This window comes from Sapajus apella, unplaced genomic scaffold (assembly GCF_009761245.1).
Source record: "Sapajus apella isolate SASKATOON/1434 unplaced genomic scaffold, GSC_monkey_1.0 scaffold95, whole genome shotgun sequence".
In the NCBI taxonomy this organism is placed as follows: domain Eukaryota; kingdom Metazoa; phylum Chordata; class Mammalia; order Primates; family Cebidae; genus Sapajus; species Sapajus apella.
Window position 1 is genome coordinate 7,882,346 of NW_022437035.1, and position 23,057 is coordinate 7,905,402.

At 46.1% G+C, this 23,057-nt stretch overlaps 1 protein-coding gene and 1 pseudogene across 9 annotated transcripts in view; one reads left to right on the top strand and one right to left on the bottom strand.

Moving 5' to 3' along the window:
• The first annotated feature begins 11,124 nt into the window (after positions 1 to 11,124).
• Positions 11,125 to 11,584, top strand: LOC116535493 (annotated as a pseudogene).
• Positions 11,585 to 12,374: 790 nt separating this feature from the next.
• PRR14L (proline rich 14 like) overlaps positions 12,375 to 23,057 on the bottom strand; it is a 70,190-nt gene continuing 59,507 nt past the window's right edge. For 8 of the 9 annotated variants that reach the window (XM_032256537.1, XM_032256532.1, XM_032256535.1 and 5 more), the window contains 3 exons: positions 21,393 to 21,464; positions 15,363 to 16,837; positions 12,375 to 15,313 (listed from right to left, as the gene is read on the bottom strand). In XM_032256537.1, the coding sequence (XP_032112428.1) occupies positions 16,561 to 16,837; positions 21,393 to 21,464 (349 nt within the window). In that variant the 3' untranslated portion in view covers positions 12,375 to 15,313; positions 15,363 to 16,560. Of the gene's footprint in view, positions 15,314 to 15,362; positions 16,838 to 21,388; positions 21,465 to 23,057 lie in introns of those variants that run through there. The other variant, XM_032256540.1, reaches the window with a different exon arrangement.

Below are 23,057 nucleotides of genomic sequence, written 5' to 3' on the forward strand. Positions count from 1 at the left end.
CCAAAAAAAAAAAAAAAAAAAAAAAATTAGCTGGGCATGGTGGCACTTGCCTGTAATCTCAGCTACTCCAAAGGCTGAGGCACAAGAATCACCTGAACCCAGGAGGCGGAGGTTGCAGTGAGCTGTGATCGTGACATTGCACTCCAGCCTGGATAACAGAGTGAGACTTCGTCTCACACACACACACAAAGCTGGGCACGGTGGCTCACACTTGTAATCCCAGCACTTAGGGAGGCCGAGGCAGGCGGATCACTTGAGGTCAGGAGTTCTAGACCAGCCTGACCAACATGGAGAAACCCCGTCACTACTAAAAATACAAAATTAGCCAGGCATAGTGGTGCATGCCTGTAATCCCAGCTACGTGGGAGGCTGAGGCAGGAGAATCACTTGAACCTGGGAGGCGGAGGTTGTGGTGAGCTGAAATTGCGCCATTGCACTCCAGCCTGGGCAAGAAGAGCAAAACTCTGTCTCAAAAAAAAAAAAAAAAAAAAAAGGGCCGGGCGCCGTGGCTCACACCTGTAATCCCAGCACTTTGGGAGGCCGAGGCGGGTGGATCACGAGGTCAAGAGATCGAGACCATCCTGGTCAACATGGTGAAACCCCGTCTCTACTAAGAATACAAAAAATTAGCTGGGCATGGTGGCACGTGCCTATAATCCCAGCTACTCAGGAGGCTGAGGCAGGAGAATTGCCTGAATCCAGGAGGCGGAGGTTGCAGTGAGCCGAGATCAGGCCATTGCACTCCAGCCTGGGTAACAAGAGCGAAACTCTGTCTCAAAAAAAAAAGAGAGAGAGTGTGAAGAGACAACCAGCAGAAAGAGAGAAAATGTTTGCAAATCATGTATTTGTCTGATAAGGATGATTTGCTTATTACCATCATGTAGATAGGTGGGATTACCATCATGTAGATAGGTGGGAAAGAGCCTATTTTTCCAAGCTTACAGGAAAAGAAATGAATAAATGACTCACTGAATGCTTTTAGAATAAAAGTTTCCAAGTTTATTTTTTATTTTTTGAGACAGAGCCTCACTCTGTTGCCCACGTTGGAGTACAGTGATGTGATCTCAGTTCACTGCAGCCTCTGCCTCCCGGGTTCAAGCTATTCTCCTACCCCAGCCTCCCCAGTAGCTAGGACTATAGGCGTGCCATACAACTGACTAATTTTTAAATTTTTAGTAGAGACAGATTTTCATCATGTTAGCCAGACTGGTCTCGAACTGCTGACCTCAAGTGATCTGCTCACGTTGGCCTCCCAAAATGCTGGGATTACAAGCGTGAACCACCGCACTGGGCCTAACAGTCTCAAACTTTAAAGCATGCTTCCTGCCCACCAAGGCTTCCACCCGCTGTGCCTCCTTCAGTAGGAAACAGCGTTCACTTCCGTAAGACCCTGTCTCAAAAAAAAATTGTCTTAAGCACTCGGATCTTTGACAGCTTATCTATACATCTGGATATTACTTACCTCATGGAATTGTGAGGATAAAATAATGCAGCGTAAGTTCAAGGCACCTGGTAGGTGCAAATACTCAACTACGGGGCATACATTTTTGAGATTTCTCTGTGGCCGCTAGGGGGCAGGATTAGCCTACAATTTAATAATGAGCTTGCCGCAACGGTCTTCTTTTTTTTTTTTTGCCCCACCCCCCGCCCCCTCGCCGCACCCCAACTCTGTTTTCAAAGGATTTTTGCAGTAGATTGTGGTGGCAGAGCTTGGAGGCTTTCGTGAGCTCTAAGCACCGTTGCGTCAATGGACTGACCCCTTTCTCCATTAAAAATTAAAAATGATATTTTACAACTGTGCTGGTATGAACAAGCTATTGTCTTTATATTTATATTAACACATTTATATTTATAAATCCAAACTAAATTCATTATTATATTATTTTCTTTTTTCTTCTTTTGAGACAGAGCTTCACTCTGTGGCCCAGGCTGGAGTGCAGTAGCCTCAATAACGGCTCACTGCAACCTCTGCCTCCCGGGTTCAAGCGATTCTCTTCCTTCAGCCTCTCAAGTAGCTTGGATTACAGGCACTAGCCACCACCCTGGCTAATTTTTGTATTTTTGTTTAGAGAGGTGGGTTTTCACCATGTTGGCCAGGCTGGTCCTAAATTCCGCGGCTCAAGTGATCCTCCTGTCTCGGCCTCCCAAAGTGCTGGTTTTACAGGTATGAGCCACCACACCCAACCTCATTTTTTAATTTAAAAATTAAAAATGTTGAAGGAAAAAGTAAAAAAAATAAAACACAAAAAAGACCAAAAAAAAATTAAAAATTTTGTTTCGGGCCCCCAGCACTTTTTTTCTTTCCTTTTCTTTATTTTTTTGTTTTTTTGAGACAGGGTCTTGCTCTGACACCCAGGCTGGAGTGCAGTGGCACAATCATGGCTCACTGCAGCCTTGACCTCCCAGGCTCAAGCAATCCTCCCACCTCAGCCTCCCGAGTAGCTGGGATTACAGGTACACATCACCATGCTCAACTTATTTTTGTATTTTTTTGTAGAGACGAGGGTCTCACTATGTTATGACTAGGCTGGTCTCCAACTCTTAGGCTCAAGCAATCCTCCCATCTCAGCCTCCCAAAGTGCTGGGATTACAGGTGCGAGCCATGCCTCCTAGCCAGTACTTTTCTTACTGTCTTAGTCTGTTTCTTAATCTGTTAAAATTGGGAAACATTGGTAACTGCTTGATAGGCACAACAGGGTTTTATTTTGAGGTGATAAAATTTTTCTTTTTTCTTCCTTTTTTTTTTTTTTTTGAGACAGAGTCTTGCTCTGTTCACAGGCGCCAGGCTGAAGTGCAGTGGCGCGATCTCAGCTCACTGCAATCTCCGCTCACTGCAATCTCCGCCTCCTGGGTTCAAGTAATTCTCCTGCCTCAGCCACCCAAGTAGCTGGGACTACAGGTGCGCGCCACCATGCCCAGCTAATTTTTGTATTTTTTTTAGTAGAGATGGGTTTTCACCATGTTGGCCAGGATGGTCTCGATCTCGACCTTGTGATCTGCCCGCCTCAGCCTCCCAAAGTGCTGGGATTACAGGCTTGAGCCACCACACTGGGCCGATAAAATTTTTCTTGAACTAGACAGAGATGAGTATTATGCAATGCTGTGAATGTTCTAAATGTCACTGAATTGTTCATTTTAAAATAGTTTATTTTAGGCTAGGCACAGTGGCTCATTCCTGTAATCCCAGCACTTTGGGAGGCCGAGGCGAGTAGATCAAGAGGTCAGGAGTTGGTGACCAGCCTGACCAATATGGTGAAACCCCATCTCTACTAAAAGTACAAAAATTAGCCAGCCATGATAGCGCATGCCTGTAGTTTCTGCTACTCAGGAGGCTGAGGCAAGAGAATCACTTGAACCCAGGAGGCAGAGGTTGCAGTGAGCTGAGATCAAGCCACTGCACTCCAGCCTAGGCGACAGAGGGAGACTCCATCTCAAAATAAATAAATAAAAATTAGCCAGGCATCATAGTGGTGGGTGCCTGTAGTCCCAGCTACTCAGGAAGCTGAGACAGGATAATCGCTTGAACCCAGAAGGCGGAGTTTGCAGTGGGCTGAGCTGAGATGGTGCCACTGCACCCCAGCCTGAATGACAGAGAAAGACCTCATCTCCAAAAAAAAAAGGAAGGAGGAAGAAAGATGACAAGCATTGGAGAGGATGAGAGGATATGGAAAAAACTGGAATCCTTGTACATTGCTGATGAGAATGTAAAATGGTGCAGCTACTATAGAAACCAGTTTACCTTGTTCTGTCTCAATCCTGTAATCCCAGTACTTTGGGAGGCTGAGGCAGGAGGATCACTTGAGCCTAGGAGTTCAAGAAAATAGTGAAACCCCATCTCTACAACAAGTAGAAAAATTATCCTGACATGGTGGTGCATACCTGTAGTCCCACCTACTTGGAGGCTGAGATGGGAGGATCACCTGAGCCCAGGAAGTTGAGGCTGCAGTGAGCCACGATCATGCCACTGCACTTCAGGTTGGGTGATGTACCCGGTTTCTAGCGTTATAATGAGGGTTTGCAACATTATTCGTGTGACACACACACAGGAAGTGCTTGATGAGTGGAAGCTGTTAGCTTTGTCATCATCACTGTTTAATTTTAGGGCTGCTGCCTCTCGACCTTGCCCGTGTCCTGACACCTCTAGTCAGAAGCATTCGCTGAATCCATTCATTCATTTATGCATTCATTTATTTACTAAGTATGTATTTGTGGAGTCTGCTCTACGTATGAGTGCGGGTGTCCATGCTTTTATGAAGCTTATATTCTGGTGAGTACAACCATCAGGTAGAAGTGCTTCTTCATCTGTGTTCTTAGAACTCAAGCTCCACACCCCACCCCCAACAAGAAAATATCATTTGTTCTATTGCATGATGTTTGTTGCATAGGGATAATTATTGTCAAAAACTGTAAGGTACTGTGTAGTTATAAAAAAGCTAATTATTGGCCGGGTGTGGTGGCAAATGCCTGTAATCCCCGCAATTTGGGAGGCCAAGGCAGGCAGGTCACAAGGTCAAGAGATCAAGACTATCCTGGCCAACATGGTGAAACTCTGTCTCTACTAAAAAAAAAATACAAAAATTAGCTGGGCACGGTGGTGCGCGCCTGTGGTCCCAGCTGCTTGGGAGGCTGAGGCAGGAGAATTGCTTGAACCAGGGAGGTGAAGGTTGCAGTGAGCTGAGATTGTGCCATTGCACCCCAGTCTGGCCAGAGTGAGACTCTGTCTCAAAAAAAAAAAAAAAACAAAAAAAAAAACTAATTATTGCTATGCATGGTGGCATGCACATAGAGTCCTAGCTACTTGGGAGACTGAGGCAGGAAGATCACTTGAGCCTAGGAGTCTGAGGCTGCAGTGAGCTATGATCGCATCACTAGCACTCTAGCCTGAGCAGCACAGCAAGACCCTGTCTCAAAGAACAAACAAAAACAAAAAAGCTGGCTAGGTGCGGTGGCTCACTCCTGTAATCCCAGCAATTTGGGAGGCCGAGATGGGTGGATCACTTGAGATCAGGAGTTCAAGACCAGCCTGGCCAACATGGTGAAAACCTGTCTCTACAAAAATATTAAAAAATAGCCAGGAGTGGTAGTGTGCAGCTGTAATCCCAGCTACAGAGAGGCTGAGGCAGGAGAATCACTTGAACTCAGTAGGTGGAGGTTGCAGTGAGCTGAGATTGTACCACTGCACTCCAGCCTAGGCAACAGAGTGAGGCTCCATCTCAAAAACAACAACAACAAAAAAAAAAAACCACAAAAATGAATTATCAGCTGGGTGCAGTGGCTCACGCCTCTAGTCCCAGTACTTTGGGAGGCCTAGGCAGGTGGCAAAACCCCATCTCTACAAAATATACAAAAATTAGCTGGGAATTAGTGGCTCACACTTGTAGTCCCAGCTACTTGGGAGGCTGAGGCTAGAGAATCACTTGAGCCTGAGAAGCAGAGGTTGCAGTGAGACAAGATGGTGCCACTGCACTCCAGCTTAGGTGACAGAGTAAGATCCTTTCTTTTTTTATCTGAATACAGAGCTATGGGGGGAGAGGTTATGGAACGCTAAAGTCATATGACTACATTCAGCATACAAAAGTTCTGTTACAATACGTTGCAAGAAAGTTATCTCGGCCAGGCAGTGTCTCATGCCTGTAATCCCAGCACTTTGGGAAGCTGAGGTGGGCAGATCACCTGAGGTGAGGAGTTCAAGGCCAGCCTGGTCAACATGGCAAAATCTCTACTAAAAATACAAAAAATAGCCAACTGTGGCTGCTCGTGCCTGGAGTCCCAGCTACTCAGGAGGTTGAGGTGGGAGAATCGCTTGAACCTGGGAGGCGGAGGTTGCAGCGAGCCAAGATTGCGCCACTGCACTCCAGCCTGGGCAACAGAGGCAAGGCTCCATCTCAGAAGAGAAAAAAAGAAAGTCATCTGGAGCTTTAATTATCTGAGTGATTTGCAGAATGAAGTCTCTGAAACAAATTCTAAGAGGTCCTGCAAGATTTTAATTTACGTGTGTTTGATGCTGCCAGAGACAAATAACTTGTTTTCGTTGTTGTTTTGAGACAGAGTCGTTGGGAGGCAGAGGCAGGTGGATCACGAGGTCAAGAGATCAAGACCATCCTGGTCAACATGGTGAAACTCCGTCTCTACTAAAAATACAAAACATTAGCTGGGCATGGTGGCGCGTGCCTGTAATCCCAGCTACTCAGGAGGCTGAGGCAGGAGAATTGCCTGAACCCAGGAGGCGGAGGTTGCGGTGAGCCGAGATCGCGCCATTGCACTCCAGCCTGGGTAACAAGAGTGAAACTCCGTCTCAAGGAAAAAAAAAAAAAAAAAAAAAGTCTTGCTCTGTCCCCAGGCTGGAGTGCGGTGGACCTCCTGGGCTCCAGGAATCCTCCTGCCTCAGTCTCCCAAGTAGGACTACAGGCATGCACCACCACACCCAGCTAATTTGTTTGTATCTTTTGTAGAGACAGGGTTTTGCCATATTGCCCAGGCTGGTCTCCAACTCCTGGGCTCAAGTGATCTCCCTGTCTCAGCCTCCCAAAATGCTGGGATTACAGGTGTGAGTCACCATGTCTGACCAAGATAACTTGTTTTGCAAAGCACATTTTGGAAAGGATTTCTTAGGTCTTATGCTGTTCATAAGACTACATTTTACGTAGATCAAGTTTTTTGGCTACTTCTATCATTCTTACATTCGATTTCTTTTTTTCTTGAGATGGAGTCTCACTCTATTGCCCAGGCTGGAATGCAGTGGTGCAATTTCTGCTCACTGCAACCTCTCCCAGTTTCAAGCCATTCTCCTGCCTCAGCCTCCTGAGTAGCTGGGGACTACAGGCATGTGCCACCAAGCCCAGCTAATTTTTGTATTTTTTGGTGGTGACGGGGTTTCACCATTTTGCCCAGGTAGGTCTTGAACTCCTGATCTCAAGTGATCTGCCTGCCTCGGCCTCCCAGAGTGCTGGGATGACAGGCATGAGCCACTGTGCCCAGCTTCATCCTTACATTCTTATAAGAAGAATGTTTATTCTTACATTCTTACTGTATTTTCTTTATACCTTTTGGTAGACTGAATTACTGTTCATTTATCCCAATTCTTCATGTGTGTGTGTTGAGATGGAGTCTCGCTCTGTCGCCCAGGCTGGAGTGCGGTGGCACGATCTCAGCTCACTGCAACCTCTGCCTCCTGGGTTCAAGCGATCTTCTGCCTCAGCCTTCCGAGTAGCTGGGACTACAGGTGTGTGCCACCACCCCCCGTTAATTTTTGTATTTTAGTAGAAACAGGTTTTCATCACGTTGGCCAGAATGGTCTCGATCTCCTGACCTCATGATCCACCCTCCTAGGCCTCCCAAAGTGCTGGGATTACAGGCACGAGCCACTGCTCTTCATGCTCTTGCTGTATTATACCCTTCTCATTTGACATGTAGGTCTGCAATTCTTCCACTATGAGTAGAATATTTTCTCTGCCTGGTTCATGTGGAGCTTGGCCATGTGTCTTGGTCAATGGATCATTTAAGGACGTGAAGAGAGGAGTGGCCTTAAATGTGCTTGTGTGAATTGGCTTGGATCCCCTGCTCTGGGAAGCAGTTGGTGCAAGGAGGATGAGACATTTGAAGCAGACCTGGGCCTAAAGCACAGCCATGCCCAGTTGACCTGCAGCTGAAGCAGAGCCACTAGACTGAGCCTAGATCAGCCCACCTGTCAATCTGCAGATCCATGAGCATGAGAATAAATGCACAGTATTGTTCTCTACTGAATTCAGGGTGATTTGTTATGCAGCAATATTGCAACAATAGCTGACAAATACACATTAGGAACGTACTTCTCATTCAGATTTTGCACATACAATGTAAGAATAAACAGTTTGCCGGGCGCAGTGGCTCAAGCCTGTAATCCCAGCACTTTGGGAGGCCGAGGCGGGTGGATCACAAGGTCAAGAGATCGAGACCATCCTGGTCAACATGGTGAAACCCCGTCTCTACTAAAAATACAAAACATTAGCTGGGCATGGTGGCGCGTGCCTGTAATCCCAGCTACTCAGGAGGTTGAGGCAGGAGAATTGCCTGAACCCAGGAGGCGGAGGTTGCGGTGAGCCGAGATCAAGCCATTGCACTCCAGCCTGGGTAACAAGAGTGAAACTCCGTCTCAAAAAAAAAAAAAAAAAAAAAGAATAAACAGTTTATATTTGTATGGCTTTTCTTTCCAAATGAGTTCTTTAAAAATGTATAGTTTTTGATCTTGCTCATTTTTACTTCAGTGTTGATTTAATCTTGCCAAGAATCTATTTCTTTTTTTTTTTTTTTTTTTGAGACAGAGTTTCGCCCTGTCGCCCAGGCTGGAAAGGCTAATATCTGAATACAGTAACTGAAGGCACTATGTAGAAATGTGGGAGGGCATCACTGTGGGCACAGGCAGCAAGTGCACACATATCATGAGATCAGAGCAAGGAACAGCCAAGGGTTGGTGTGGAAGTTGTATTCAAATTGCCTCTACCTCCTCAGTGAAATGTGAAGGAAAATTATAGGCTGCGGATAAGGAAGGAGGAAGGACTGGAGGTTTGAGAAAGATGTCATAAAGGACTCACTTATGACCCTGCAAGTTGAACAATTATAAATTTTCTAGAACAGTTTTTAAAAAGATAAATCCGGCCGGGTGTGGTGGCTCAGGCCTCTAATCCCAGCACTTTGGAAGGCCAAGGCGGGTGGGTCACCTGAAGTTAGGAGTTCAAGACGAATCTGGCCAACATGGTGAAACCCCATCTCTACTAAAAATACAAAAATTATCCAGGCATGATGGCGCATGCCTGTAGTCTCAGCTACTTGGGAGACTGAGGCAGAAGAATCACTTGAACCAGGGGGACAGAGGTTGCAGTGAGTTGAGATTGCACCACTGCACTCCAGCCAGGGCGACAGAGTGGAAAAAATAAATAAATAAAAAAGAGAAATTCCTGACATTGGTTTTTGCTGAAAAAGAAAAAAAAAGCCAAAAAAAAAAGTATGAAAATTATAAATTTGTTGGCCGGGTGCGGTGGCTCACACCTGTAATCCCAGCACTTTGGGAGGCCGAGGTGGGTGGATCACGAGGTCAAGAGATCGAGACCATCCTGGTCAGCATGGTGAAACCCCGTCTCTACGAAAAATACAAAACATTAGCTGGGCATGGTGGTGCGTGCCTGTAATCCCAGCTACTCAGGAGGCTGAGGCAGGAGAATTGCCTGAACCCAGAGGCGGAGGTTGCGGTGAGCCGAGATCATGCCATTGCACTCCAGCCTGGGTAACAAGAGCAAAACTCCGTCTCAAAAAAAAAAAAAAAAAGAAAATTATAAATTTGTGTAGTAAAAAATTATATTAAAAAAAAAAAAAGAGAAAGAGAGAAATCCCAGAATGAACTGCAGAAATGTGATCTTGGCCAGGTGCAGTGGCTCACACCTGTAATCCCAGCACTATGGGAGGCCAAAGTGGGAGAATCGCTTGAAGCTAGGAGTTAGAAACCAGCCTGGGCAATGTAACAAGATCTTGCTTCTACAAAAAAATAAAAAGTTAGCTTGGTGTCATGGCACTGTGGTTTCAGTTGCTCAGGAGGCTGAGGCAGAAGGATGGCTTGAGCTCAGGAGTTCTGAGGTTGCAATGAGTCGTGATCATGCCACTGCAGTCTAGCCTGGGTGACAGAGTGTGATAGTCTTAACGGGGGAAAAAAAAGGTCAAATGCAGTGGCTCATGCCTGTAATCCCAGTACTTTGGAAGGCCAAAGCAGGAGGATCACTTGAGACTAGCCTGGGCAATATAGTGAGACCCTGTCTCTTTCAAAAAATAATTAGCTGGGCTTGGTGGCAGGTGACTGTAGTCCCTGCTTACTTGGGAGGCAAAGGTAGGAGGATCTCGAGTTAGGAATTTCAAGGCTACAGTGAGCTGAGATGTGATCGTGCCACTGCACTCAGGCTGAATGAGAGTGAGACTGTTTCAGGAAAAAAAAAAAAACCAAAAAGAAAAAGGAATGTGTTTTCCATTGCTGGAAGAGAGCAGGACACCAAAGAGAGGATTCTTGGAAGTTTTTCTTTTTTTTTTTTTTGAGACAGGGTCTTGCTCTGTCACCCAGACTGGAGTGCAGTAGCACGATCTTTTCTCACTGCAACCTCTGCCTCCCAGGTTCCAGTGATTCTCCTGCCTCAGCTTCCCGAGTAGCTGGGATCACAGGCATGCACCACCACGCCTGGCTAATTTTTGTATATATATATATTTTTTGAGATGGAGTTTTGATTTTCTTGCCCAGGCTGGAGTGCAATGGCATGATCTCAGCTCACTGCAACCTCTGCCTCCTGGGTTCAAGCGATTCTCCTGCCTCAGCCTCCAACATAGCTGGGATTACAGGCATGCACCACCATGCCCGGCTATTTTTAGTAGAGATGGGGTTTCTCCATCTTGGTCAGGCTGGCCTCAAACTCCGAAACTCAGGTGATCCACCCACCTTTGTCCCCCAAAGTGCTGTGATTACAGGGGTGTGCCACCGCAGCAGGCTAATTTTTGTATTTTTTATTTTTAATAAAGATGGGGTTTCACCATGTTGGCCAAGCTGGTCTTCAACTCCTGACCTCAAGTGATCCGCCCGCCTTGGCCTCCCAAAGTGTTGGGATTACAGGCATGAGTCACAGTGCTCAGCCTTAAATCAGTTTTGACCCGTCCTCAGAGGCCCTAACAAGATTCTGTCAGGAGAAGTTAAAGAGATTATACTGCCTTAACTGATAATTAGCAATTCTTTTCTCAAGAAAAGGTGTAGGAGTACCCTTCTCCAGATAACCATGAAACCTAACAAACAGCACAGCAGTCAGGCAGTTATGTTCCCCAAATAGGAAAAGACTACGTGGACAGAATTCCTTCTTGAAGTTCTAAGGGCAAGAAGGGAAACTGGGCACTACTTTTGCTCTGGACAGAGGAAGAATGTTCTCAGGAATTATGCGTCTTTCTGGAGTATATCAGAGTGGTGTTAGGTGTTTTCAGTCATTATTTCACCAGTTTCCATTGCTAAATAAATAAGCAGAAGGCACATAGCCTAACCTCATGAACAGCTTGGAAGGACAGGTGATAAGTAGTGAGATTTTTTAAAAAGTAGATGAGGGGAGGCCAGAGAAGAGACAAGGGCACGAGAATCGGATAGCCATGCCTTTCTTGGACACGCAGAAAAGGTTCGGCATTAACCTAGATCAGTAGTGGACAATCCGAAGTGCTGAACAGCCCTACAAGTTTCCTGCTCGATGCCATGCTTTTGAAAAATGGAGAGAACGTGAACATGGAATCGGTACTATCTGGGCAGAGAAAGAGTGCAAGATAGAATATGATTTCATTGAGTGTATACTTCAGAAAAAAAACGATTAAATGTATGGATACCATCTGGAGGCAACGGGAAAAACTGATGAAGGAAGGGAAGTGCACCCCTCCACCTCACCACATGGGCAAGGGGGAGCCTCGGCCCTGAGCAGACACAGCTACTGATATCTGGAGGCCGATTTTCATGTTCTCTGTTCTCCACTGGAAAGGTTGTTTATGGAAACAACCTGGGTGTTCTGCCCACGAGGTTTATGGAAAACCTCCTTGTCAAAGTGTGTAAAAATAAAGTATTGCTCCATCCTAAAAAAAAAAAAAAAAAAGTAAATGAGGCTGGACGCAGTAGCTCATGCCTGCTATCCCAGTACTTTGGGAGGTCGAGGTGGCTGGATCACCTGAGGTCAGGCATTTGAGACCAGCCTGACCAACATGGTGAAACTTTGTCTCTTCTTAAAAAAATTACAAAAATTCGCTGGGCTTGGTGGTGGGTGCCTGTAATCCCAGCTACTGGAGAGGTTGGGGCAGGAGAATCACTTGAACCTAGGAGGTGAAGGTTGCAGTGAGCTGAGATTGCGTGCTACTGCACTCCAGCCTTGGTGACAAAGTGAAACTCTGCCAAAACAAACAAACAAAAAAAGTCAGGATACTCCTCAGAAAATGGTGACCACTTTGGAAGGAGTGATGCTTGCTGTGATATATCTTTGGAATGTCTATTTTTTTTTTTTTTTTTTTTGAGACAGTCTTGCTGTTGCCCAGGCTGGAGTGCAGTGGTGTGATCTCAGCTCACTGCAATCTCCACCTCCTGGGTTCAAGCAATTCTCCTGCCTCAGCTTCCTTAGTAGCTGAGACTACAGGCGCGTGCCACCACGCCCAGATAATTTTTTGTATTTTTAGTAGAGATGAGGTTTCACCGTGTTAGCCAGGATGGTCTCGATCTGGTGACCTCATGTTCTGCCCACCTCGGCCTCCCAAAGTGCTGTGATTACAGGTGTGAGCCACCGTGTCTGGTGGAATGTCTATTTTAACTTACCACCAAGCCACAAGAACAAAGTAAGAAGCCTTGAGAGTAATTTGAAAGGTTTTCAAAAAAATTTATTTTCATAAATTAACACACATAACAATGGAAATTTTAGAGTCACAAACTACCAAACAGAAAAGAAACTGCAGGGGCATCACGTATGCCAATGTTACCAAAAATGTACAAATTTCACTGAACTACTGACCATGATAATATAGAAACATGTCAGGCAGCGATTTTTACTGGCCCAGACCAGCCCAAGGAGATGCTAAGACTTCTCACCAAGAATCCAAATCCAATTCAGCACCAGAGAGGGGCTTGGGAAGACACACAATCAACAAGCATAAAATCTGAGAGCACACTATGCTAGATGTCCTGCTCAACGGGGACCCCGCTTCATCATCTGGATAGCTTTTGTTGCTCAATTTGTAGCTAGATGGTAGCATTAAACTGTAATTTTAGTAAAATTAAATCTCCCTAGCCAGGTTTTTATATAACAAGTTCAGTTCTGGCAAGGAGCCCTTTCCTGACATGAATCCAGGAAAGGATATTCTGTACTTCTGGCCAATTATTTAAACTTTGGATACAGCCACCCACAATGTGGTTATTTAAGAGGTCCTTTCCATGATACCAGGGGAAAAGCTTACAGAAACAAAACAGAACAAGGGAATTAAGGAAAGCACCAACTGCATACTCCCCCCACCCCCAGGGAATGGGAGGCAAGCATCACTGCCTAAAAGTTGGTCTTTCATGGATCTTAATGTACATGGCATTGATTATGAGACGGAATCCCAGCCTGGAGACAGAGTGACGGCCATGCATTCCATGGGCTGCACTGCGGCCTTGGATCTGCTGCTGCCATCCTGCACAATCCCTGCTGCTCTTGGCCCAGTGGGTGAGGAAGGAGCCACTCAGGAGGTCTCACACCCAGAGAGTGGGATCTGGAATGGACCTCAGGTTGGCTCTGGCACCCATGCCAAAGACCCTTTCAGGCAAAATTGTGACAAAGTATCATGATTTTCACAGCTCTTGAGGAGCGCCGAGTTTTGGGATTCACAGCATGAGTTTCTGGGCTCTTCAGGCTCCGAATAAGGCAAATGCTACATGTCTTTTCACTGTACCTCCCTCCGCTGCCATAGCTTAGAGTAAGGTCAGTAAGAAAAGTGGACATGATCTGCTTTAACAGGCGATGAGGTACATCGAATTCATGGAGACGTGAGACTGGAAAGGGGACCAAAAGCAAAAAAGAGGAGGAGGGAATGTGGGGGGAGGAGGCAAACACAGCTAGAAACTTAAAAATGGAAAAAAAAAAACCATTTCAAAGTTTCAGTGAAAAGCTGATGGGCAGAACCCTGATTGGACCTGAGATTTCTCCTCTTTCCCATATTAAAAACACTAACCCTCCAGAGGTGAGTGATAGCTAAGTTGTAATTAACTGTAACTTCCCACCACTTGGGGAGGGAAGTTCCCATAATCAGAATCTGTACCAACTCCATCCCAGAACCAGGCCTCCTGTAGCTCTAGGCAGGTAGGTGGTATGCCAGCAGCCGATAACCATGTCCCATCGTGGTTAGGGACTTCAGGCCTGGAGGACCCGACGGCATTGTGGCTGGCTAGGTCAGTGGTGAAACTGAAAGTTAAGACAGGTGTGGCTGAGCGCAGCTGGAGCCTATGTATATACATCACCTTCAGGTGTAATTTCAAGTTTGCTGTAGGGAGACCCCCTTCTCAACTTTGGAGCAGGGGAAGGGCCCTAGCCAGAGGGTAGGCCAAGAATTTCAACAAAGGGCAGGGCTGGCCTCAGAGCAACTTCTCTTCTACACTGTCAGGACAAGGAAGGGGCTCAGCTAGCTCAGCTGTTTCATCCAGTCCCCTGTTCCCAGGCACCCATGTTCCAAACTGCTGCTCCTGGCCCTTTGAGTGCCACGCCTGTAATGTGCACAGCTGAAACTATCTCTGCCATGATACCACAGCTGTGCCAACCTCCACTGTTGTCTCTGGGAAACACAGCTGCCACATCACTGCATCTACAATGGCAACAGAGCTGGCAAACAGGGCTCTTTTGACTCACTGCTAGTCTGCAACCTGTCCAGCAGGAGCTCCCTAAACATGCCTGGACAAGGGCACAATGTACTATTCATCCCACTCCCTCAAGCAAAGAAGTCAGAGAGAAACATTTAGTGTCTAAGAACCCTGTCCCAGAAAGGGAGAGGTACTGGATGAAACACAGGTCGTGTCTACACAGTCTGGGCAAAGTGGATGTAGAATGACAGAATCTGATTAGCATCATTCAGAGCCAGTGTGAAAACCTGGCCCTCTTCTAATTGTATTTGGCCATGGCCTTGGAAGCCTCCATGGATGTGTATTTGTCTCAATGCTATGTTCGAGGCAGTGGGCCGAGAAGACAGACGTGGCACACTTTTCTTTCTGGCTCATGTCAGTTTTTCTGCTCCAGTGTGGCATAGACTGTCAACCTGCAAAGGCAAGGCACATAGAGACCCCCCCACCCCCACCCCATCTCCCCATCCACTAGCAAATGGGGAAGTAAAAGAAACCTAGGAGAGCTGGCCAACATTCCAGGCTATGCCACTCACTCTAACAGACTGACTTGGAAATGTCTCTAAAACTCTGACACTTCCCAGAGGTGGCTGCTCCATGGCAGTGGCTCCCAGGAGGATGGAAGAGGTGATGCTGGTGTCCTGATGCTGACTTTAGCATCCCACTCACCAGCCAAGGAATGTTAATTCTCTAAACTCTTGTTTTGAGAGAGAGAGAAACAGAAACCCCTAGAGGAGGGGAAGGGGAGCGGGATATGGGCACACAGGACTTCAATGGAAAAGAAACAAGAACTTGAGGCTGCTGATCCACAGCATCTCTCTGCCCAGACTCCTGTAGTCACAAACTCAGAAACTTGGTTAACTCTGGCATTCAACAGTTCCAGCAGATGTGACATAGGAGCCCAGGGTACAATGAGGTAGCCCTCAATGGGCACTTCACCCAGGGCCCCAGGTTGCAGAAGGCCCAGTGCTCGGGGTCCCACTCCTTCTCCTGCTCTCTCCACTCTTGAAGCAAGCTGCCTGGAGAGCCGCAAACACTCTGGGTCAGCCTGTATCACAGCCCGTGCCGTTGTACTCAATTTTGTTACCTAACGCCATTTCAGATAAAAACCATTAAGACCACACCCAACCTTAGTATTTTCTCAATGATCAGGAGAGAAACCTGCTTTTACTTAAACCACGAAAATAAATACATGTACTTGGTGGGCAAGAATAAGAACCCAAAAAAGTGCTCCCTCTAATGAGTTACACTAGAAACTGGAGATGGGGAAGGGATTGCCTGAAACACATGAATAGGAAAATGTCTCTTCCATGCACCGATCAACTGGGTCAAATGCCTATCATGTATTCTTAAGACATGTATTGTTTTTCTCCTTAAAAAATTGTTCTAAAATCACATTTAAAGGCTCCAAACATGCAGCAATAATAGTACAAAAACAAAACAGAAAAGAAAAACAAAAAAGAAAAGAAAAAATAAAACAAATGAAAATAATCCACACCACAACATTAAAAAGTGCAACTTACTTCGAATGGGGCCTGGACGGGCTCCTCTGGCACTAGTGACCCACAGTCACAGAGGGGAGAAAACGATGGGAAAAAGCCACACATACACACACACACACACACACACACACACTCTCTCTCTCTCTCTCTCTCTCTCACATATACTCACATCAACAGGTTCTGGGCAGACAAAAGATTAGAAAACACAACAGCTCATCTTTCCTCAACTACTGAAATGAGCCAGTTAGACCACGCAGGACAGGACGCCAGGTCCCCCTCCCTAGGCCGCGTTTCTAATAATCTTGGTCTAGCACCACCATAAACAAAGTGGAACTTTCATATGGACGTGCAAATCCTGTGAGTCCTTGGAATCCTAGTGTTACTGAAGATAGGCTGCTGCTTCCTCCTATGGATGGCAGGGACTGAGAGGAGGAGGCTGGATGTCGTTCAGGTCCATTTCCAGGAGAAAGGGAGCATTCCTGAGGTTCTATACTCAGCAGTAAAAGTAGAGGACCCTCCTTCGCCAGTTTCTAAAAAGGTTGCACCTTGAAATAGGTAAAAATTCAAGGACTGTGCATTTCTGAGTGGTTTGGCGGTAGGGCAAAATTAGGCAACCTCTTCCAAGGAGGTCCAAAAAAAAACCAAACTATAATTGAGACCTCGAAACTGAATTGCCCCTCAACAACCTGATGATCGTTCCTGCTCCTCTTCCTTGGCAAAGAAGGTCTCCAGTTCCATTAGTTTCTGTATCAAAAGAGCATCCAGCTCTTGACTCTGCACAGCTGCCTTCTGGGCCCTCGTAAAGCTGCCTGCCACCTTGACTTTACCTCGAGCTCTCCTCTTTCGTGGGACTGTAAAATCCTGAAATTCTAGAACTCGCTTCCTCTTCTGTTGGCTGATTGAGATTAGCGTACCATTTCGTTCCTTGGGTTCCTCAAAGATGGTCTCTAAACACCTAAGGATAAAGCATGAAATGGAATTACCAACAGACTGACTCACATGGCCCATCCTGTCAGCAAGGGTCAGGATGTTGACATTCCTGGGTCAACAACCTTTCTAGTCAACAAGGACTGAAAGCTACTTGTGCCAACTCTTCTTTTTTTCTTTCTTGAGACAGAGTTTTGCTGTTGTTGCCCAGGCTGGAGTACAATGGCATGATCTCAGCTCATTGCAACCTCTGCCTCCCAAGTTCAAATAATTCTCCTGCCTCAGCCTCCCAAGTTGCTGGGATTACAGGTATGCACCGCCATGCCTGGCTAATTTTTTTTTTTTTTTTTTGAGACAGAGTCTGGCTCTGTAACCAGGCTGGAATGCAGTGGCACGATCTTGGCTCACTGCAACCTCCACCTCCCAGGTTTAAGCAATTCTCCTGCCTCAGCCTCCCAAGTAGCTGGGATTATAGTCATGAGCCGCCACGTCCAGCTAAGTTTTTTGTCTGAAACAGAGTCTCACTCTGTCACCCAGGCTGGAATGTGGTGGTGCGATCTTGGCTAACTGCAACTTCCGCCTCCTGGGTTTAAGCAATTCTCTGCCTTAGCCTCCCAAGTAGTTGGAATTACAGGCGCCTGCCACCATACACAGCTAATTTTTATATTTTTAGTAGAGACGGGGTTCCACTATCTTAGCAAGTCTGGTCTTGAACTCCTGATCTCATTATCTACCTGCCTCAGCCTCCCAAAGTGCTGGGATTGCAGGTGTGAGCCACTGTGGCCAGCCACACCTGGCTAATTTTTGCATTTTTAGTAGAGGTGGGGTTTCGCCATGTTGGCCAGGCTGGTCTGAAACCTCTGACCTCACGTGATCCACCCACCTTGGACTCCCAAAGTGCTAGGATTACAGGCCACCACCGTGAGCCACCGTGCCTGGCTACTTGTGCTAACTCCTTAGAGTTGATTGTTATGTCCTCTGACTAGTAGTATCTATTTTTTTGTCAGGGCTGGGGGAACCCCATATATATGCTAGATGAACATAATTCACACTGCATGAAGAGTATAGAATAAAGTAACATCAACCCCATAGGCAACACCAATAACACTTTTTTGTGTATCCTCCCAAAAGTCATTCAAGTATAGACATGCATAAATAAACATGTATTATCAGGGGTCAGCCCTTTTCTGCAAATGCCCAGATATAAAACATTTCAAACCCTGTGAGCACAGAAGTCTCTATTACAAATTATTTCTTCTTTTATTTCTTTTAAGAGACAGAGTCTCGTGATGTTACCCAGACTGGCCTTGAATTCTTAGGCTCAAGCAATCCTTCCACCTCAGCTTTCCTAGTAGCTGGGACTACCAGTATGGGTCACTGCACTTAGGGGCCTCCTTCTTTCTCTAAACAGCCCTCTAAATGTGTAAAAATCTGCCACGTGCGGTGGCACTGCCTATAATCCCAGCACTCTGGGAGGCGAAGGCGGGAGGATCTCTTGAGGCCAGGAAGTCTATACCAGCCTGGCCAACATGGTGAAACCCCATCTCTATTAAAAATACAAAAATTAGCCAGGCATGGTAGTGGCACGCCGGTAATCCCAGCTACTTAGGAGGTTGAGGGAGGAGAATTGCTTGAACCTGGGAGGCAGAGGTTGCAGTGAGCTGAGACTGTACCACTGTACTCCAGCCTAGGTGACAGAGTGAGGCTCTGTCTCAAAAGAAAAAAATTAAAATAAATAAATAAAAGTATAAAAATCATTCTTGGCTTATAGGCCATAAAATAGAAATGAACCACTGACAGGATTTGGTCTGTGGTTTGCTGACCCATGGCGTATAGCCTCCATTTTTTTTTTCCTAAAACAGAAATTACATACACTGTCCTATATACTGTGAGTTTTGACTTTAACCTTTAAAATGGTCCTACCTTAGTATGTAAGTATCTGGCTCATCTTTATTTATTTTATTTTATTTCTAGTTTTTGAGATGGAGTTTCGCTCTTGTTGCCCAGGCTGGAGTGTAGTGGCATGATCTCAGCTCACTGCAGCCTCTGTCTCCTGGGTTCAAGCGATTCTCCTCCCTCAGCCTCCCAAGTAGCTGGGACTACAGGCATGAATTACTATGCCTGGCTAATTTTTTTTGTATTTTTAGTAGAGATGAAGTCTCACCATTTTGGCTAGGCTAGTCTTGAAAACTTGACCTCAAGTGATCTGCCCTCCTCAGCCTTCCAGTGCTGGGATTACAGGCATGAGCCACTGCACCCAGCCTTGACACATCTTTAAAAAAAAAAATTTTTTTAAGATAGGGTTTCACTCTGTCACTCAGGCTGGAGTGCAGTGGCACAATCACAGCTCACTATAGCCTCTACATCCTGGGCTTAAGCAATCCTCCCACCTCAGCTTCCCAAGTAACTAGGACTATAAGCATGCACTACCATGCCTGGGTAATTTAAAAAGAATATTTTTTGTAGAGATGGGGTCTTGCTATATTGCTCAGGCTGGTCTCCAACTCCTGGGTTCTGTGATCCTCCCTCCTTGGCCTCCCAAAGTGCCAAAATCACAGACATGAGCCACTGTGCCTGGCTCCTGATTCTTTTTTTTTTGAGATGGAGTGCTGCTCTGTTGCCCAGGCTGGAGTGCAGTGGCACAATCTTGGCTTACTGCAACCTCCACCTCCTGGGTTCAAGCAATTCTCTTGCCTCGGCCTCCCAAGTAGCTGGGACAACAGGCGCATGCCACCACGCCCAGCTAATTTTTGTATTTTTAGTAGAGACAGGTTTCACAATATTGGTCAGGCTGGTCTTGAACTCCTGACCTCTGGCGCTTTACCCATCTTGACCTCCCAAAGTGCTGGGATTACAGGCATAAGCCACTGCGCCCAGCTGTGATTCATTTCTTTTAATGGTTAGACAATATATTCCATTATAAGGATGAACTGTAAATTATTGAAAACCCTAGTAATATTTTAAACTTTGGGTTGTTTCCAATACTTTCCTTTTTTTCGTTGTGACAAGGTTTCACTCTTGTCCCTCAGGCTGAAGGGCAGTTGTGTGATGTCAGCTCACTGGAACCTCTGCCTTCCAGACTCAAGGAATGAATTCTCCTGCCTCAGCCTCCCGAGTAGCTGGGACTACAGATATAGGTCACTGTGTCTGGCTAATTTTTGTGTTTTTAGTAGAAATGGGGTTTCACCATGTTGCCCAGACTGGTCTTAAACTCCTGAGCTCAAGCAATCTGCCTGCCTTGGCCTCCCAAAGTGCTAAGGTGACAGACGTGAGCCACTGTACCCAGTCTTTATTTGGTAAAAATACAAGCACAAACTAAAAACATTTTTTTTTTAGACGGAGTCTCACTCTGTAGCTTAGGCTGAAGTACTCTGGTGTGATCTTGGCTCACTGTAACCTCCGCTTCCTGGGTCTGGGTTCAAGCAATTCTTTTGCCTCAGCCCCCCAAGTAGCTGGGATTACAGACATACACCACCATGCCCAGCTAATTTTTGTATTTTTAGTGAAGACGGGGTTTTACCATGTTGGCCAGGCGGGTCTTGAACTCCTGACCTCGTGATCCACCCGCCTCAGTCTCCCAAAGTGCTGGGATTACAGGAGTGAGTCACTGCGCCTGGTCTTTTTTTTCTTAAGACAGGGTCTCAACGGGTGCGATGGCTCATGCCTGTAATCCCAGCACTTTGGGAGCCCAAGGCAGGCGGATCACAAGGTCAGGAGATCAAGACCATCCTGGCCGACATGGTGAAACCCTGTCTTGAAGAAAAAAAAAAAAAAAAAAAAAAAAGGGTCTCACTCTGTTGCCCATGCTGGAGTGCAGTGGCACAATCTTGGCTCATTGCAACCTCTACCTCCTGGGTTCAAGCGATTCTCCTGCCTCAGCCTCCCGAGTAGCTGGGATTACAGGTGTGCGCGACCATGCCTGGCTGATTTTGTATTTTTAGTAGGGACTGAGTTTCACGTTGGCCAGGCTGGTCTCGAACTCCTGACCTCTGGTGATTTGCCTGCCTTGGCCTTTTCCCAAAGTGCTTGGATTACCATGTGAGCCACTGTGCCAGGCTGAGACAATATTTTCTTATATTTTTGGGTTTTTTTTGAGACGGAGTTTCGCTCTTGTTGCCCAGGCTGGAGTGTAATGGCACGATGTTGGCTCACCACAACCTCCGTCTCCCTCATTCAAGCAATTCTCCTGCCTCAGCCTCCTGAGTAGCTGGAATTACAGGCATGTACCACCACGCACGGCTAATTTTTGTATTTTTAGTAGAGATGGGGTTTCTCTATGTTGGTTAGCCTGGTCTTGAACTCCCAAGCTCAGGTGATCCACCCAGCTTGGCCTTCCAAAGTGCTTGGATTACAGGCATGAGCCACTGCACCTGGCCTATATTTTCTTTATATAACCTAATTACACTATTTCGTATCCTATTACTGACCCTAATACAAGGGATGGAATTGAAAAATACCAATTCTAGCTATTTACAAGATCCAGTATTGGTACAACTGAACATAAACTCTAAGGTGAAAGGGCTAGAGATTCATATCAGTCATTTCAAATTCTTCCCTTTTATTTCCCAGCTATAAGTACCTACCTGTTTGCAGGAGGAGATTTATAATTCTTGTTGGTATATATTTCTTCTAAACTAAATTCTTTCTTCTTTAACCTGAAAAGAGAAAAAAATAGTAATTCTTCATGTTCTCTTTTTTTTTCTTTTGAGATGGAGTCTCGCTCTGTCGCCCAGGCTGGAGTGCAATGGTGTGGTCTCAGCTCCCTGCAACCTCTGCCTCCCAGGTTCAAGCAATTCTCCTACCTCAGCCTCTTGAGTAGCTGGGACTACAGGTGCCCACCACCACGCCAAACTATTTTTTGTATTTTTAGTAGAGATGGGGTCAGGCTGGTCTCAAACTCCTGACCTTGTGATCTGACCACCTTGACCTCCCAAAAGGATTAGACGCGTGCCACCACGCCTGGTGCACGTTCTCTTTTTTCTTAGACAAGGTCTTGCTCTGTTGCCCAGGCTGAAGGGCAGTGACATGATCACAGCTCACTGCAGTCTTGAACTCCTAGACTCTGGTCATCCTCCAGCCTCAGCCTCCCAAGGAGCTGGAATTACAGGTGTACGCCGCCATGCCAGGCTAGATTAAAAAAAATTTTTTTTTTTTTTGGTAGAGATGGGGGTCTCTCTGTTGCCCAGGCTGGTCTCAAACTCAAGCAATCCACCAAACTCAGCCTTGCAAACTGCTGGGATTACAGGTATGTGCTACTGTGCACAGCCTCCTGCTCTCCTTAGAGGGAAGAGATTGATTTCCCAATGCTATCCTTTTCATTTGTTCCAACCTGTTGTAATATGTTTTAGATGTGTCTCCTGCAAACACTGTGTACTGGATATTCTTTTCCAGGGTACAAACCTTCAACTTTATGTAACTGAGTCCATTCATACTTACTGGGAATGATAGATTTATATCTATTGTCTTTCATAGATTTATATTTGTATCAATTTTTTTTTTTTTTTTTTTTTTTTTTTTGAGACGGAGTTTCACTTTTGTTGCCCAGGCTGGAGTGCAATGGCGCGATCTCGGCTCACCGCAACCTCCGCCTCCTGGGTTCAGGCAATTCTCCTGCCTCAGCCTCCTGAGTAGCTGGGATTACAGGCACACGCCACCATGCCCAGCTAATTTTTTGTATTTTTAGTAGAGACGGGGTTTCACCGTGTTGACTAGGATGGTCTCGATCTCTTGACCTCGTGATCCACCCGCCTCGGCCTCCCAAAGTGCTGGGATTACAGGCTTGAGCCACCGCGCCCGGCTGTATCAATTTTATAGCTGTTGTTTGTGCCACCTTTGTGATGTTCTTTTCATGAACTGACTGTTCTTTCTTTTCTATTATTTTATTTTATTTTATTTTATTTGAGATGGAGTCTCGCACTGATGCCCAGGCTATAATGCAGTGGCGCAATCTCAGCTCACTGCAATCTCCGCCTCCTGGGTTCAAGTAATTCTCCTGCCTCAGCCTCCCGAGTAGCTAGGTCTACAGGCATGCACCACCACGTCCAGCAACTTTTTTTGTTATTTTTAGTAGAGACAGAGTTTCACCATGTTGGCCAGGATGGTCTCGATCTCCTGACCTCGTGATTCATCCACCTTGGCCTCCCAAAGTGCTGGGATTACAGGTGTGAGCCACTGTGCTCGGCCTGTTTCTTTTATATCTCCCTCCACTGACTAGAAAACTATATACTCTATTTTTTTTTTTTTTTTTT